Source organism: Sander lucioperca, chromosome 10 (assembly GCF_008315115.2).
Source record: "Sander lucioperca isolate FBNREF2018 chromosome 10, SLUC_FBN_1.2, whole genome shotgun sequence".
In the NCBI taxonomy this organism is placed as follows: Eukaryota; Metazoa; Chordata; class Actinopteri; order Perciformes; family Percidae; genus Sander; species Sander lucioperca.
The window spans coordinates 25,716,357-25,733,732 of record NC_050182.1 but is presented as its reverse complement, the minus strand read 5'-3'; the positions used below and the strand labels follow the sequence as shown (position 1 = coordinate 25,733,732).

Here is a 17,376-nt window from a genome sequence, read left to right as displayed (position 1 = left end):
TCTACCTTTTTAGCATATAAATGTTTAGGCATATCTATAGTTACAGCTAACCAAACACGCACTGCTCAAAAAACACTATGATATATTATTTATAATTAAATGGAGAAAAAATAGAAAAATGATTAAAGATGTCTTAAAATGCTTTACAGTAAAGGTAATCAGGTTTGTATTGTATAATCTCAGGAAAACATGATTGTGTAATATACCATGAAAATCTGAGTTAAATTACTTGACTGTCATTGTTACTTTGTATGACATCCTGTTAGCCAGGAATGACATAATGCAAAAATGCCATCATATTAAAGAAATACATATTATGTTATTAATATAATCTAACAACATCAACACAATGCTTGAAAAGTGACAAATACTAATAAAAAACTATTTTCATTAACATGTCCAATCTGGATAACAGAGGACATGTCCTGGGTAACAGAAGATCTTCGTTATCCAGGAAGGACGAAAACATGATTTTCCCACCAAAACTCAAATATTGCATACTCAGCTAAAATATATCTTAGCCTTTAAAACATGAATGCCATGTTTCACATGAAATAGGCATTTTTTATTTTATTTTTATATCAAAACATCAAATATGTTTTATTAGCGTTATCCAGAAAGACACATTTGGACATAGTGCACCAGTGACCGAAAAAGCAAAATATTAACTTTTTTAAGAGAGAATTACTAAACTCTCCAGATGTTTTGGGGTCCTCCAAAATCTTCTTTATGATGTAATATACTGTTACATGACTAGGCAAATGCATTGTGGGTAATGTATGCATTTGAATGTCTGTTACCCAGGAGGGACATTGGGGAAATCCAATAGTTTGGACAAAAGTATTTATTGTGTAAAATAGTAAATAAGCTCAGTATTGGTATTATATTTATAGGTATAATTTCAAACATCCACACAATTATGCCCAAGTACAAAAATAATGCTTTTATTAATTCTTTTGACATTTTTGTCACATTTCTATACTTAGATTTTAAGTCGGGACGTTACCCAGAATGGACAGTTTGGTACTTTGGAGCTCAATGGCTCTTTAAATTTTCATTTCTTGCAATACATACTCATACAAGTGAGTAAAGAGGGGAGAGTAAAGCAATATAATGCACTGTTTTAAAATGTATATTTATTTTTAACATTATGAATATGCTTTGGACACCAGAATTGACATGCCACGTCTTTGGCCCTAATATCCTTGAAGACAGACTAATACATGCATAAATGAATTTAGTTAGGATGATATAAGAGGAATTAAAGGAAATCAGGCTCTTACTCTCAAAACTAATTTCTTGAAGAAGGTGAAGCTGAAAATGACTCAAGATCAATGGATGTGATGATAAGGCAAGTAAGGGGTGTGGTTTGGTTTGGTTGGGGGGAGCGATGGTTTGTTGGATGCTCGCGAGAAGACAGATGCTGAGGCTGTCACGGTCGGAGAGAGATTCACATTCACACGGACTGGGATGTGAGAGAGCCCGACGAGATGGAGACCTTCATCCATCTTTACCTGAATCTGACCGTGAGTCGAGTTCTAATTTATTGTCTTTCAAAATATGTAGCCTATATTTTTTTATATATTTTTTTCAAATTAACCTGCGGAGTCTAGTCGGGTAAAAGCACCTATTCCCTCACGCAGTCTGCGTAGATCAAGACATGCAATTCCGCTATTAACAGTGATATTTATTGTAGCTTGTAGGTAAAACGTATTATTTATTATCGGTTTTAACAGGAATCTGAATATTATGTGTAATATCTGAGTTATAATAGGGGCGGATGGGCCTGTATATCAGGGCGATGCGGTTGGAGGTACCCCACCCCCCCTCCCCTCCTCCCTGTCTCCATCAGCTCTGTGGGATCAATAAATGCAGGGGGTAAATACTGTGCACAGAACGGTTTAAATTACATCTGAGGATATGCTGGGGTTTTTTTGTTTTATTTGTTAACTTTGTTAGCTTTAATGACATTACGACGAAGGCCCAGTGTAAGCAAGCACTGAGTGATTTATATTCCTCAGTGATGTGAAGGGCACTGTGGAGGAATATATGAGCAATAGCCTTCGGTAGATTGGCTTTAAAAAGGCAGACTCAGTGTTGTTGAGAACTACAGCCAGATTATTTCATGCTCCAGTTAAATGTTCAGTCATTGCTGTAGGTGCAGTGCTTTTTAACGTTTTTTTCTGTTGATCTAGATCTTACTGCCTCTTGTCAGCTTGTAAGGATGGACTGGCACAGATGGAGTCAGCTTGACTAATGTAAACTCATGAATATCAGTGCTGAGTGAAGCTGAACATGACTGATAAAGATGATGAGTGACAGTTATTAGGCTATACATTAGCTGGTAATTATTATCATGAGGATCAGTTCATGTGGTTTGTGTGTGAGTGCGTGTTAGAATTTGAATAGGTGAATAGCATCTGAAAACCAAGGAACCAAGGTAGACACACACCTTGCCGAAAACCTTCTGTTATGTACATTTTCAAGCCTTTGTTTAACTGAACAAATCTCTCCAAAAAAACTGTATTGCAGATGCAACACTATTTAAGGGCTGCAACTAGCAATCTGCAGAGTATTTTCTTGATTAATCAATTTTTTAAACGATTTTGTCTACAATGTCAGAAAAAAAGATTAAAATTATGACCTCAGTTTCAAGTCAAGGTGATGTCTTCAAATGTCTTGTTTTGTCCGACCAACAGTCCAAAACCAAAAGATATTCAGCTTACTATCATAAAAGACTATGAAAACAAGCAAATATTCACATTTGAGAAGCTGGAACCAGTGAATATTTGACTTAAATGATTAATTCATTATCAACATAGTTGCTGAATCATTTTGTCAATTTATAAATTGACTAATTGTTTCAGCTTGAATTATTTTCCTTAAATGGTGATGCTTGATAATGTGCCTTTTTTACAGCACTTTGTGTTAGACAGTGTGTGTTTTCATATCGCTGCTGTGTCCTCCCAGGACTTTGACTGTGATAATTATAAAACAAAAAGCCCAAAAGCAATTGAGTTTTAAAGAATAGTCCAGATGATAGGTTTAACTTCGAGGACAAATATGAAAACGTGGAGAGAAAACCGTCTTTGCAGAGCAAAATTTTTGCCCATAGTCATTATTCACTGTGTGTCTCCTTTGATGTTACAGGATCTTGGGAGTCAAGCCAAGATGTGACCGTCACGGTGCGTCGTAGTTTGGATCTGTCCTGCTTTTACAACACTTGTTTCTATAGCAACAGAAATATCAGAGTATCCTAAAAAGTCCCATTCCCACAATGCAGTCCTCTAGCTGCTCCTCTCAGCCGCCAAAGCCCCGGCGCTTTGATGTCAGCAGACGGACCAATACCGTAGCTAGACCAAAGTCTCATGGCCCTGGTTTTCAGAGGGAGGATAAAAACATGAACACGATCACCAGGTCCTCCTCCCCACGCCGGGCTACTAAAGGCCCCCCTGCACCCACCAGGACCAGGATGGGAGTGCAGCCTCGAGCGCCAGTAAGCCAGTCCAGGTTTGGCTCACAAAAACAGGTTTCCACCATCTCCAAATCAGTTAAGCCCAAACCCAAGAGTGCTTGTGCATCGGCGGCAACCAAAATTGCACCAGCAGCAGCTCCACCTCCACTTCCCTCTGTTCTTCCTATTGACCCGAACTGCAACGAGCCAAGCCTCCCGTGTCTGTGCTGCGATGGCCGCTCCCCACAGGACAACAACAGTATGTTCAACCATAACCACAACAACAACAACACCGTCTCTATCAGACAGCAACTGCAGCTACCTCCTCCTCCGGCCCCGTTGCCCCAGAGGCAGGATGGGAAGGGGGCCAAGGAGCAGCCTCAGCCTCCCTCCCAAGCACAGGCCCAGCTGGAGGCCTCCGCCCGCCCTGCTGCCTGTCTGGAAAATGAAGGCAAGAATGCAGACGCAAGCGCTGATCTGGACAACAAGAAAAATGTAAAAGTAGAGGAAGAAGACGATGAGGAAGAGAGCAGTGGGGATATTGATATTGATGATGATGAAGATGAGGCTGATAATGATGACGACGATGATGATGATGACACCCTGGTCCCCTCGTGCTGTGACTGTCCCCCCTCCCTCCTGGAGTTCTCGCTCTCCTCCTCTACCTCCTCGTCCTCCACTTCCATCAGCTCCTGCTCTGATCTGGAGTCTGACTGTGCAGATCAATCTGCCTCCATCTGCTCTTCCCACGACCAAGATAATTTGTCCGTCGCTCTGTCCCCCGAAGAGTGCTCACTCCCACAAGCCCCTGAATGCCAGCCTCCTGCGCGGTCACCCCCATCCCTTCCTCTTAACTGCAATCCCTTTGTCTTGACATCACATTCCTCAATCCCCCCTTGCTCCCCAGATGAGGGCTACCCCTCTGCCCTGGACTCCCCTTCTCCTGACTACTTAGGAGTCAAAGGTGATTCTGAGGTCACCAAACTAGGTTTGCTTGACTTTTTAGAATCAGTAGGGGAGTTTGGGAAAATGGAGCGCTTCAGCCAAGTGATCCAAGTGGCTCGTTGGGATCTGGAGGGGGAACAACACTGGGATGTTCTGAGGGATCGGCTAGATCACCTGGATCGCTTGGAGAAGGTAAACAGGGAAGTAAAACTGTCCTACATCGCCAGACTCCATGAGAAGGGATTTGATCTTGGAGATCTGGAAGAGCAGGATCTCTCAGATGTCATGGATGAAATGGGCAACATCGACATTCCCTGGAAGTTGTATAAAAGCGGCAGAGGAGCAATGGGAGACTCTCAGGAGTTTTCAGATGCAGGGGTTGACCTCACTGCTCCATCAGACTGTGAGGATCCTCTCGCTCCTGATTCCCTCACCTCTTCTCCTGTCGAGCCGCCACCTAGACCCCCAAAACCTCCAGCCCGTCATGCCAGCGTGAGCTCTGACCTCCACACCTACATCAATATCAGCAGGGAGACCACCTCCATGGCTGTCTCCACGTCTCCTACATTGTCTACTTTCTCCCCTAACTCCTCATCCCCCACTTTCACCACTTTTAGGTGTGAGAAACCCCTACTTCCATCTCCACCCTCCATTCCTCCTCTCCCCACCTCTAAACCAGTCCCTTACCTCACCCTTTATACCACTCCTTCTCCACCTCCATCTATTCCCACCCCAACTCCTCCCATCCCTCCCCCTCGGAAGCGTCACCTTGCCAGGAAGGAGGCACAGCGGCTCGCTGCTCTTCAAGCCGAACAGGAAAAGACCCCCCTTTCCCTTCCTCCTCCTACCACACGCCCCCCACCTCTGCCTCCTCCGCCAGTTATCTCAATCTCCTCCTCATCTCCCCCTGCCATACCACCTGCACTGCCTCCTCCCCCCTCCTTCCATGCACTGGATGTAGAGATTAGGAAACTATTGGTGCTTGCTGGATTGACCCAAGCTGAGCTCCTCAAGCTCAGCCCAGAGCTTGGTGACTGCGTTGGAGGGTTAGAGGATGAGGGAGATGGAGATTATGTTATCTCGTCCAGGTCTGGGGAGCTACATGAGTTCAGACTAAAAGAGACGGCCGAGGAGAAGGAATGTGACTCAGAGTTGACGGCCAGAGAAGGATGGAGCAGCAGAAGCAAGTTGGATGGAGATCGAAGAGCAGATATAGCTGAAGAATGCAAAAAGAACACACAAAGAACCACCTCGTTCACTGAGATGGCAAGAAGAAAGAAAAGGAACAGCGGTCTGACCTCTGACCCTTACTACACCACTGGTTGTAGCGATACACATGAAACTAAAGCAAAGAATCTGAGTTTTGAGTCTTTCCGCTATCCTGCCAAGGTACCGGATTCACCTCCCCCTCCTCCTCCTCCTCGCCCCTTACCCCCAATCCCCCCATCTGTGCCACCCCACAAAGTCAGCACTCTCCTGGCTAACTCTGCACAGCCTGAGCGATTTGATTGGCTCATAGCATTCACACCTGAATGTGAAGCCCCACCACAGCTCCCACCCCTGTCAGTGAGAAGATCTCACATGGAAACTCAAAAGAAGGTCAGTTCGTCAGGGTCATCTCCGGGGTCAGCTCCAAAGGTCACGACTTTTAAAGAGATGCGTTACCGCAACAAGAGCACCTTCCCCACAACAAAGGTGATCACTGATCCAGACCCTGACCCAACAGTTATTACTCCAGATGCAGATATACTGTACAACCTGAGGTGGAGAAGGGAGATGGCAGGTGGCGACGGCAACCAATGGGAGTACACCTCTCAGGCTCAGGCCTTCTTCATGCAGCCGCCACCAGCCCTCACCTCAATGGCAGCTCTGAAGGAAATGCTCCAGAGAGCTGACGAGGAGGGTAGACAGCCGGAGCTGTGCCCATCCCAGAAGATTGGCTGCTCTCTCAGCGACAGCAGCCTGTGGACCATGGGCAGAGAGTGGGAGGGTGAAGAAGTTAAGCAAGAGGAAAAGGAAGGGAAAGAAGAAGAGAAGGTGGAGGTGGAGGAGAGAGGACGAGCCGATGGAGAAAGGACTTTTGAATCAAGAACCACAGGTGAGTATGAATTATCAAGATGCTGCTCATGATAATAAAGGAGGCTGCTGAATTTAATGACATAGGGAAATTTAGGCTGTGTGTGTTTTGTGTGTCCGTGGGAGAAAATAAACACATCAAAGTAACCCAGTGTAATTAGACCGACACGAAAAATCTGGGATGGGCAAATGATGGAGAGGAGATTAAAAAAAAGACAGATGAACAGGCGGCTTGTTCACTTACTCAGCGTTGCACAAATCATTTGACAGTACAATAGAAAAAGAAGCAGAAAACCAAGGGTTGACTCATTTGTGGAAATGATATATGGAACGAAAGTGAAGAGATGGAGGGCAAGCATGAGTCACAGAAAGCCATGATGCATGATATGATGGCTAAATGATGACAAGGGATAGACAGAGGGTGATTGCAGACTGGGGGAAGCGAGGAAGACAGTGGAAGCTGCAGAGGGAGCACAAGCAACAGTGTGAGATGAGAGATAAAGACAGTGTGGGGAGTGAAGGTAATATGAGGAGAAAGAGGAGGTTGGAAACTTTCCAGCCAGTCTTTCCTGCACCAGTTATCAAAATGTGATGTCATCACTGCCTTATTCAATTATTCATCCACTCTTTTGGCCAAGAGGGGCATAATGGAGTGTCCATTGAGCTCACCACCGTTCTCTTCCTTCTTTCTACCTTTAACTTCTCTTTTATTTCTATCTTTGTGACCTAAAATATTTTTCTGCTCCTCTTTCTCTGCCTCTTACATATCTGCTCCTCTTTGACTGCCTCTGCTCCTCTTTCTCTGCCTCTTATTATTACACATTATACTGGTTTTAAATCCAATCTTGGGATGTTTATATGTTTTTCTCTTGCTGTCTCTTGCTATCTTCACTCCTTATCCTTGCTCCCTAGAGTGGCACAGATAGCTAAGATCAAGTTACTTAGCTCATACAGTGCTGCAGTAGGCTACATAGGCATTAGGCACTAAGGATTAGTCAGTAGGGTTTAAGTTTAATTTCAATTGCTCATATTATCCACCAATAGTAAAACTAGTTCTCTAACTGTATAATTACTATGGCATTATTTAATAATTTTAATAATTTGCTTTCTAAATATAAAATTAGCTACATTAATGAGTTGTATGCTGCATGAGTTTCCCCTGAAACCACTGCAACAAGCCAGAAATAGGTGTGTACACCTTTAAGAGCCCAAGGGGTGGATCTTAGTACATGGACCAATTGCTGAGAGCTAGTGTCAGAAAAATAGGAAGTATCATGTGTTAGTTCAAAGCCAGCTCAAGTCTAACAAAGGTATGGTTGCTTTCTAGCTCATTTTGTAGCCCGTAGCCTAGCAGTCTGCCACAGGTAATTGAGTGTAATGAAAATTGTTGTTGCCACAATCTCTAAATGTTCACAGAAACAGACATGGTGATTGAGCAGCAACGGACAGAACTCTGCTATCTGTTGACTGACTCAGCACTACACTGTATGCTGTACTGCTGGAGAGGGGAGGGGTGGTGGTGGAAAGAAGCTTGAGAGAGGTAGAAAACAAAAGGGAGAGAGAGAGAGAGAGAGAGAGAGAGAGAGAGAGAGAGAGAGAGAGAGAAGGTGAGCCAGAGGTGATGATGGTATGCACTGCAGTAAAGTTCAAAACACTGTGCTGTATTATACTTAATATTCATAACTCTCAATGTAAGTGTAAAATGAAACTGAAAGCAGATGCCGTAAAGAAAACCCACATTGAAATATGAGGAATCTTTACGATTGATGGTGGCATTTTAATTATGGTGTCATTGGTGAATGAGCGGCTGATGGACAGATTGAGTATTTCTACTGTGCAGCTGTAAGACTGCTCAACATTTATTCTTGTGTGGCCACTGTATCATTTCCTGTTGTGCCAAACCCTCCTAAATGAAAGACTGTTCTTATTGCTCTTCCTAATTCAACTCCATTGACTCTCATACACTGTCAACGTGTAACTGTCAATCAACTGTTTAACTTGTTTATATACTGCATTATTGCATGATGTTACATGATGACAATTTCTGCTGGAATACACTCATGAATGCATTTTTCTCTCAACAGACACTAACATTTTCTGCAACTCTCTCTCCTTCCCATTTTTCTTCCACATTTTTTTTTTTTTTACTTTAATCTTCCTTGTTTTTCTCACCTATACATCCCATTCTGTTGTTTCCATTGTTTGTCCATGGCTCCGCTTCGCTCCCTCATATCGCTTTGCTTATGCGCCTGCCCTCGCCATCCTGATTCCTGCACCTTACAATTTTTGGCCTTTTTACCCTTTCCAATAAGCAGTTTCCTCCCCCCCACTGTCCCTCGCCCAGTCCTCCCAACCCTACTTCCTCCACACTGCCCTCCCTTCCTATCGCCCAGGCTACTGTAACTCTCTGCCCTTTGCAGATCCCAGACCCAACAGCCATGTAGGCAGGGAGGCCACAGACAAACACTGTAACACACAGTGGGCCCCTGCTGCCAGCTCAGCTTGTATCCACAGAGATGATTCAAGCACTAATATAAGCTCTGGCTTTAACAATAAATCCCTGGATGATTTTAGTGTAGACTCTCCTTGTGATTATGGGAATATCTTTAACACACACAAGGACTTTGCGTCTGATTCTATTTGTAATTTTGACTCTCTATATTACAGTGACTCAGACACGCACATAAAGTCAGACACACCTGTTTGTGGCACCACAGAGGCTCCAGGTTGCACCACCCCATATAAGAACATTGATGTCATGATGACGTATTCAAACAGTATCAGTGCTATGGATTCGCTGTATTCAGAAAAGCGCACACACTCACACACAGACAACAACAGCAACAAAAGAGCATCCAAAGAGCTTCCTCCTCTACCCACATATTACCTGTACCACCCTAAAAACTGCCCTCTGCACAAGGGTGCCCCTCCTCGCCTCTCCCCTGTCGGAGCCCTCTCCCCTCCCCAGCGCTCCGGAGTGCCCCCTCCAGGCACAGCAGGCTTCGGCCTCAGCTCCCCGCTTTTCCCCCGCTCTCACACCTTGCCTGCCCTCGCTGCTCCCCTCTACTATCCAAACCTCTACCCTCCTATACCGCCCAGGGCACCCCCCTTACCCCCAAAACTCTACCAGGCTCCACCGCAGTCAAGCGTGGCGAGTAAGATTTCTCTCTCTTCTCTCTTCCTACATCTTACACTCTCTCTTTTTGTCTGACATCTTGCTTGCATGCACGTCTGTCTGTTTTTCTTTCTTACTGTCTGTTTCTGTCTTTGTTCTCTGCCCTGGATATAGTGGCCCTCACACTTTTGTCACTTTTTCGACCCGGCAGGATTTGCAGATTTGAAAGAACTGTGTAACTGTAGCTGTTTAATGTATCAGCTGGCTGCTCCCTGCAGGTCATCTGATACATCTTATCTACACTGTCCTTTCAAATGTGCAAAGGGCCTTCAGAGAGGTGACAGCTGTTCCTGTCAGATGGTGTCTCGAGTCACTCTAATCACTCTTTCTCTTTGTCTTCCTCTGTCTGTCTGTCTGTCTTTGTGTCGGTCTTGTCTGGACAGTCTCCATGTTTTTGTTTTTGCACGGTGTGTTGAAATGGACACATGCATTTCATGCCAGGCACAACCCAAGTAGCTTGTCGATGATGTTGTAAAATGTAAATAATTTTTATTTTTAGTTAACCCTTTTTATATTTGTGTGTGTGTGTGTGTGTACATTTAGGGCAATTTTAAAGTAATTAAGGTCCACTGCATCCTGTTCATAATATGAATGTCTGTATTTATATAACTGGTTTATATAAATCCTTTTATATGAACATCACACTGTACACAACACCTGCCCTTTGCACATGTGTGTAATTGTATCTGACCTGACATGTGTGTAATTGTATCTGACCCCCTCCCCCCCTGAGCTCTGCAGTTTCTCCTATGTATGCTTATATGAAGTATGTATGAGTGTGTTTGAGTGTGAGTCAAGATTAATGCATGGGATCCTGTTTATTCCTGATGCAGACAGACAGTTGTCTTCACAGATCCAGTTGAAAGCTCAGCGCAGTAAACCAATATTTACAGGATGTCCTCACAAGTCGTACCATCTGCTTCTATCTGCCTAGTCCAATGCTTCTCATTTCCGACTTACTCCTTCTAATACCACTAATATTTTAGTTTGAAAGTCTGTCTGTGGTGATTCATTTAGCTTCTGTTGAATTTGTATTTTCTTATACAAATTATAGTAAGTAATTGCTCTTTTGCTGTCAGCTGTTCGCAGTGTCTCTTTCGCTGGCTCTGTACAGAGGACCGAGACATCCTGGATGGGCGAAGATGTGAAGCGTCCAATGAGAGGTCTGGGCCTGTCCTCTCTGTGCCTGCAGGAAAAAAAAGGTGTGCGTCTCACCTGTGTGTGTGTGTGTGTGTGTGTGTGTGTGTGTGTGTGTGTGTGTGTGTGTGTGTGTGTGTGTTTAACTCTTCTGGCTGTATATATTTGCTGCTGATGTCTATAGCTCATACAGTTCAACTGTAGACCCTTGTTCTTCCCTCCAGCTCTGGTCAGTGCGGTCAGTGTGGCAGTGGAAGTCATCTTGGCCCAGTTCAGCTCTTCTCGAACTGTAGTTCAGAAGGTCAGTCAACGCTGAATTTACATCACCAGTGTGATTTTAAATAACACAAGTTGCCTTTTTTGTTTCACTATCAAAAAGGGTTCTCACATCACTCTTGATAACGAAACAAAATGTCATATTGTTTTAAATTTATTGTTTATCTTTGAAAATGCTTTCCCTCCCTTCCTTCTTGTTCTGACTCTACATATTTTGTTCCGTCTCTCCTCAGTCTCTCTCAGTTAACAAGGTACTAGAATATCTTTGGATAACCCAATCTTGTAGTCTTAAAAACGTCTTTGTAAACTAACTCCAACCCCCCCAAATCATGTCTCATCCCATCATATCGACCCTCATCGTCTCCTGTTTCTCTCTAACCTCCATTTATGTGTCCCATTTTCCTTTCCTCCCTCTCTCTTGAGTCATTCTTTCTGTTCTTTGCCCCTGTCTCTCCCTATCACTGCACATCTTCTTCCTCACCCTTCCTCTCCTCTCCCGTCCTCAGGCCTTATCAGGAGACAGCACTATAAATCCATCTCTGGGTCGTCTGGTGCTACAGTGTCTCTGCCCTGCCCTGCACAGCTTGCTGACCAATGGCTTGAAACCTCACCAGAGTGACCTGATTGCAGGCAGGAGGCCAAATTCCACCTGGGGTCTGGTTCAAGCCTCAACCAGGCCAGGTAGCACATCAAGACTTGTAGGAAAATGAGCATTTATAGATTTGGATATTAAGGATTTCATATTAGTTGTGTATTGTTTTTTTTCCCTGGTTGATAATGATAAGCCCTGGACTTTGTCTGCCTCTCATCTTCCCACACACATTAGTCAATACTTGTTGATTTTAGTGTCTAAAATGCTGAATTAAGTGAACAACAGGATGCAGATATCGATTGGCCGATGAGTGCCAAGTTTCAATGCAATTTTTTGCTCACCTCTGTAAGTTTCTCTGTTGATCCCTCTCTCTCTCTGTTGATCCCTCTCTTTTCCTCTCAACCCACTTTTCAAGGTCCTAAAACTCAAGCATTGTTTTACCTACAAGTTCGTGTTGGAGAGCTGCCTCAGCTCAGGCAGAGCAAACACAGGTTCAACGCATTCCTCCTTGGCCTACTGAAGTGAGTACTGGCTGCTAATCCTCTCTGGTCTCCACTGGTAGCATGAAAAGTGCTCAAATCAGTAGTTACATATTATAATTTATTCTTTGATTTCCTTGCACATGTCCTCTTTGTATCCTCAGTTTTCCTCTTCTTTTTTCTTCTTCTAGTACCAAGCTTCTTGATGTCTGGCTGTCTCACCTTCAGTCTTGCAGTGGTAAGTTTCCATCATTACTCCCATCTCATTGTTGTGGGCATGCATGTGCCTAACAGTGATCTCTCTTCCTCTCAGATGTGCTGGAGACATATTACCACCCCACCTCCTTCATGCGTCTGTCGCTGAGCGCCTGCCAGCCTCTGTTCGAGGAGCTGCTCCTCGTGTTGCAGCCTCTCAGCCTGCTGACCTTCAACCTTGACCTGCTCTTCCAGCACCACCATTTAGAGCCAGACAGTCCCAGTCCAGAGATTCCCAGCCCACCTTGTCAGGATGCTGGATTCCAGTTTTCAACAGAGGGCTCCCAATCCAAAACCACAGACTGCAGATATATTGAAAGCCTCTCAGAAGTAGACTTTGGAAGCCCAGAACATCGGGGAACCAAAATATCAGCACCATTGAGTCATCCAAAGAATGGAGGATCAGGGGAGTCAACACATAGCAGTACTGAACCCATAAAGGCTTCGGTCACTATCGGGCAGACAAGTCCTCAGCTGTTGTGGGTGCAAGAGAAGGAAATTGGAGACTTACCTCTTCCTAATGTCGAGGAGGACAGCCTTGCACTGCAGGCAGGACAGGTACTGACTTTTGTGTGGCTGCTCAGTCAAATATGTTTTGTGTGATCCTGCAGGGCTGACATTTGTTTGAATCACAGGTGATCCAACAGGGATGGGGGGCTGTGATGCGCTGGGGAGGCAGACTGAGCCAGAACCTATCTGAGCTGAGCCTGAAAAAGGAGGAGATGAAGACAGATCTGCCGGACCTCCGGGCCCAAGCTGGGAGTGACTTCACTCCGGTCAGCTGGGGTGCTCAGGTTCCCTGGGGTCTGGGGCTGCGGCTCTTTGGGGCCTCTAAAAGCCTCAACAGCCCACCAGGTCACACACCACCAACCAGGTTAGACAATGAATTGAACACATAACTGAGTATATCTTAAGCTGGAGTGAAAGTAATGAATTAGTGAGTTCAACCACTGTAGTGACTTTAAGAAACTTTAAAGTCACTGTTGTACTTGAAATTGTTTTCTGCATGAATGGTAACTTTCTGTGTTTCCTCTCTGCCCTCCTTCCCCACACTCTCTCTCTGTCTACCCACTCCTCTCATCCCCCTTGTGTCGGTCTCTGCAGGCGTCCCTCTCAGTGGCTGGCTCCTGGTGTCACTGCACTGACCCGAATGGTGAGCAGCAACTCCACCCCGATTATAAGGAGGGCCCCGGAGCCCCAGAAAGAAAGTGAGCCAGAAACAGAGAAAGAGGTTGACACACTGGAGATGAAGGACAAACCCAGACCACTCAGGTACAACAGACATGAAGTGACAGTGATGGTAATGGAGGGTGGATTTATGCGTTGTGTTGGCTGAGATCGATAGATAAATCTGTGTATCGTTATCTAACAGTTTTTCTTTTTCTTTTTAACTCACCAATTAATTCATAGATTTGGGAGATCACATCATCAGTGTCTGTATTGATACAACTAATTTTCACTGTAATTTAAATACATTTAGAGTAATATCACATTTTGGGCCTGGCATTTAGAAAACATTGATTGGCCTGATGGGAAAGCAATATTTTAGTGTGAAAATGTCAAACTATAGAGACTATAATTTAATGGCTAGGGTGCGGCATAAAAAAACACTTAAATATGAGCTTATGCAACCACCTTGCCTTCCTTAGGGCAAGTTGTGGCGTGTTTTTCCTTTTTAAAGTGACTTCACTTCACCAGTGGGTGTAGTAGACACCAGAAATGCTCCTGCTATCTTTTTTGCCTTTGAAAGAATATAATTGATGACTCACAAGCAATCCTGCATTATGACTCATCCAGGATTCGGCTACATCGTATGTTGAGGATGACGTTATTGTTTGTGGTTGGTAGGTGTATACGTAGACCATTTTGGCTAAGAAGATCTCTGCTGTCTGTCCTCAGGTCAATACGAACGCTGTGTGACCACTCTGGAACCGGTTCGGAGCTCAGCTTCTGCAAAGGGGAGGAACTGGTGGTGTTAGGAGGAGTCGATCAGGACTGGATTCGCTGTCGTCAGGGAGACAAGGAGGGGCTGGTACCTATTGGCTACACCTCCCTCATCATGTGACTTTGGCACCATAACTGCTGCACTCAATCAATATAAACTAAATAAAATAAAAAAATATATATATTTTAGGCAAGTGTTGAGAGGTTATGGTGTGGCTCCACTACTCTGAAAGGGATATTTCATGTTTGCTCGGTTTGAGTTTGAGTTGAGCACATAACACCATCTGTTCTGCTTTACGTGCATCAGGAGCAGTCTGCAGCCCTCTCCCTTTATGAACATATGGAAGTTTTTTTTCCCCATCCAGTTTGGTAGCATTAAACTAATGGATGTTAGCAGCAGGAATGCAGCAGATGGTGTGAAATGATGACTCAAGTCAAATGTAGAACATTTCATACTGGAAGACCTTTGATCTTGTAGTGAAGTATCCCTTTAAAGTGTCCTTTTCTCAATCTCTGCCTTCCTTATCAGCCGCTGATCTGAAAATGATCACAGGGGAAATTCTGTTCAATCAGCCACTTGCAGATTCAAGAGCTTTCAGATCAGCGGCTGTATGTCTTGAGGAGGCGACAGTCGACAGCCTGTAGTAGCCACATTGATATCTCTAGCTGTTAGCCGTAGAGAGTTGCGGCTCGCAGGTTGTCGAGTGGAGAAAGCATGTGAGAGTAGTGGGCCGTAGCTCCTGTTGCATACTGCGTAGTAATGTAGTGAATTGTAGCTGTGTAGATCCGTGTTCTATTGACCTTTCATCTCTATTGATCTCTCGCATCTGCCTGGTTCATGTGTGTTTGACATGTTTCTGCTACTATAATTGACTGTATAAATATACATAAAAAAAAAAAAATATATATATATATATATATAGGTATATAAATTGAGATTGATGTTACCAAGATAGATAGAAAGATAGAACAAGAGAAAGCAGATAGTAAAACACAAGCAGCTACTGTGGCCACATTGGGGACGTGGATGATTCTTTACATCTGCAACCTTTCACACACAGTAAGTGGTTGTCATACATGCAACAAAAAAAGATATGTGTTTTTTTAAAGTATGGAATCCAGTATCTTCCCTTGTGTGCTTCATGTATTGCTTTTGTCTTGACAACATATTCATAGAAATATTAGATTATAGACTCATACCTTAAACACTGTATGCATTGTAATGTGCCATGAATGCTTTGAATGAATGCCAGAAAATATCTATCTATCCACATCCCACACAGTTATAGAAGATAATATCAGCAATCTGTAGCTTATCTCTCAACTCGTCCAAAACCTCACAGGGCAACATGTGTCAGAGTAAACACCTCACAAAACTATCCTCAGCTCTTGTTCAACACTATCTGACCTTAAACTTAATGCAGTGAGAAAACCCCAGATGTATGTAATTCATAAAAGCTACTGTAAAGTCTGTGAGTTTGGTGGCTGGTCTTCACCACATACCTCAGCTTTTGTATTTATCTTAACCCTTCCCGCCATGTTTTCTCATCATAATCATTGATATTAATGATAGTGGTAGTAGAAGTGGTAGTGGTGGAAGTGATATGTTGATTCTAGTGTTGAAATCCCATTGCTTTGTGTTGTATAGTTATTAGTTATTATCTAGATTCTGTATTGGTGACTATGCATATGGTTAAATGTACAACTAACTTGTTTGTTTTAAAGTCATGGTTTTGCTTTGAAGTTGACACATGAAGTCTAAAACAAAATCTTAAATAGTTAATATAAAACAGACAGAGTTTTAACTGGTCAGGGAAGGCCGACACTAAAGGACCTCCATTTAATTCAGCAGGAATGTTTCATTGCTATTATCAATCAGGGAAAGCTCAGTTCTGTCACTATGGCAACTGTCCAGTAGCATTAAGTTGAACCAGTGCTCATAACTTGTAACTTATGATCACAATAAAATACCATCAAATGGATAATACCTGTAAGTGTTTACAAGAAATAATGTATAGATAAAGATAAAACATCAGACACTTTGTTTAGTTTAGTTGTGATATTCTGGTCTAAATGCATTTGTTCGAAAGCTGTTAATTTATTGGATGTCTACTATTTATTGATCTTGAGGTTTCTGAAAGGAAAAGCTCTGTGACCCATCGAGTGTCTCTCTATCTATCTGGGTTCTGTGTGTGTGTGTGTGTGTGTGTGTGTGTGTGTGTGTGTGTGTGTGCGTGTGCGTGCGTGTGTACATGGCAGTGTATGTCAGTGGAAGCAGAGATGAGTGTGAGCACATCGGTGTGTCTGCACATCCTGCACTTTCACTTATGTGTGTGTGTGTGTGTGTGTGTGTTCCAATGAGATCTGTACCTCCCTCTCCTCTTTCTCTCTCTGGTGTCATGTAGCCTGTAGACATCCCTGTGTCCTACTATTGAATATAGTTCAGTGCCCCTCTAGTGTCAGTCGCTGCCCACCTCCTGCATGTGCTTGTTTGTAAATACACCAAATAAAATGATCAGTATAAACCAAACATGGGCAGCTGTTTTGATTCATATTTTAGAACTTGAATTCATGTTAAAAGCCTTATTAATCAGTTTACATGTTAAGCCTCATGAAAAAATGTAGGTGATACCTCACTCAGAAAACAAAGTGCATGTCCTGTATTTGTTGCTATCTGAAGTGCGACAGGAAGCTACCTGCATGTGTCAGATTGCAAAGGAAGTGAAGACTGTAAAATACTTAGAAATCGCCTTCACAAACTTAAAAGGGACATAGTGTGTTGTTGTTATTTTATCACTTCTTTGTTCAGATCAAAAGATCCCAGGATGCCCCCGGATGTTGTGAAGGGCAGAAAAAGGAGAATAAATCCCCGGAGTGAGCTGTAGCCCTCCCCCATCTTGTTACCGTGTTCCTTTGATAGCGTCCTCCATTGTAGGTCATTATGGAGGACAACACAGCGCGAGATATACATTACAACACCACTAGATAGCACTGTTGTTAGCTCAAGCTGATTAAAATCACTGCAGTAACCTCCCAAAACACG

The 17,376-nt window shown here is 43.6% G+C and overlaps 1 protein-coding gene across 8 annotated transcripts; it reads left to right on the top strand.

The window, feature by feature from the left end:
• Positions 1 to 1,393: 1,393 nt before the first annotated feature.
• Positions 1,394 to 16,863, top strand: rusc1 (RUN and SH3 domain containing 1). Of its 8 annotated transcripts, none has more exons than XM_031299349.2 (13): positions 1,394 to 1,526; positions 3,151 to 6,497; positions 8,791 to 9,630; positions 10,730 to 10,813; positions 11,012 to 11,088; positions 11,297 to 11,314; positions 11,570 to 11,744; positions 12,071 to 12,176; positions 12,326 to 12,372; positions 12,448 to 12,947; positions 13,025 to 13,263; positions 13,494 to 13,661; positions 14,289 to 16,863. In XM_031299349.2, the coding sequence occupies exons 2-13, from the start codon at positions 3,278 to 3,280 to the stop codon at positions 14,452 to 14,454; spliced, it is 5,640 nt and encodes a 1,879-aa protein (XP_031155209.1). In that variant the 5' UTR covers positions 1,394 to 1,526; positions 3,151 to 3,277; the 3' UTR covers positions 14,455 to 16,863. The 8 variants fall into 8 exon arrangements, with proteins under 8 accessions (XP_031155209.1, XP_031155207.1, XP_031155212.1 ...); XM_031299347.2 differs by having other exon boundaries at positions 10,730 to 10,852; XM_031299352.2 differs by lacking the exon at positions 8,791 to 9,630.
• The last annotated feature ends 513 nt before the right edge of the window (positions 16,864 to 17,376 follow it).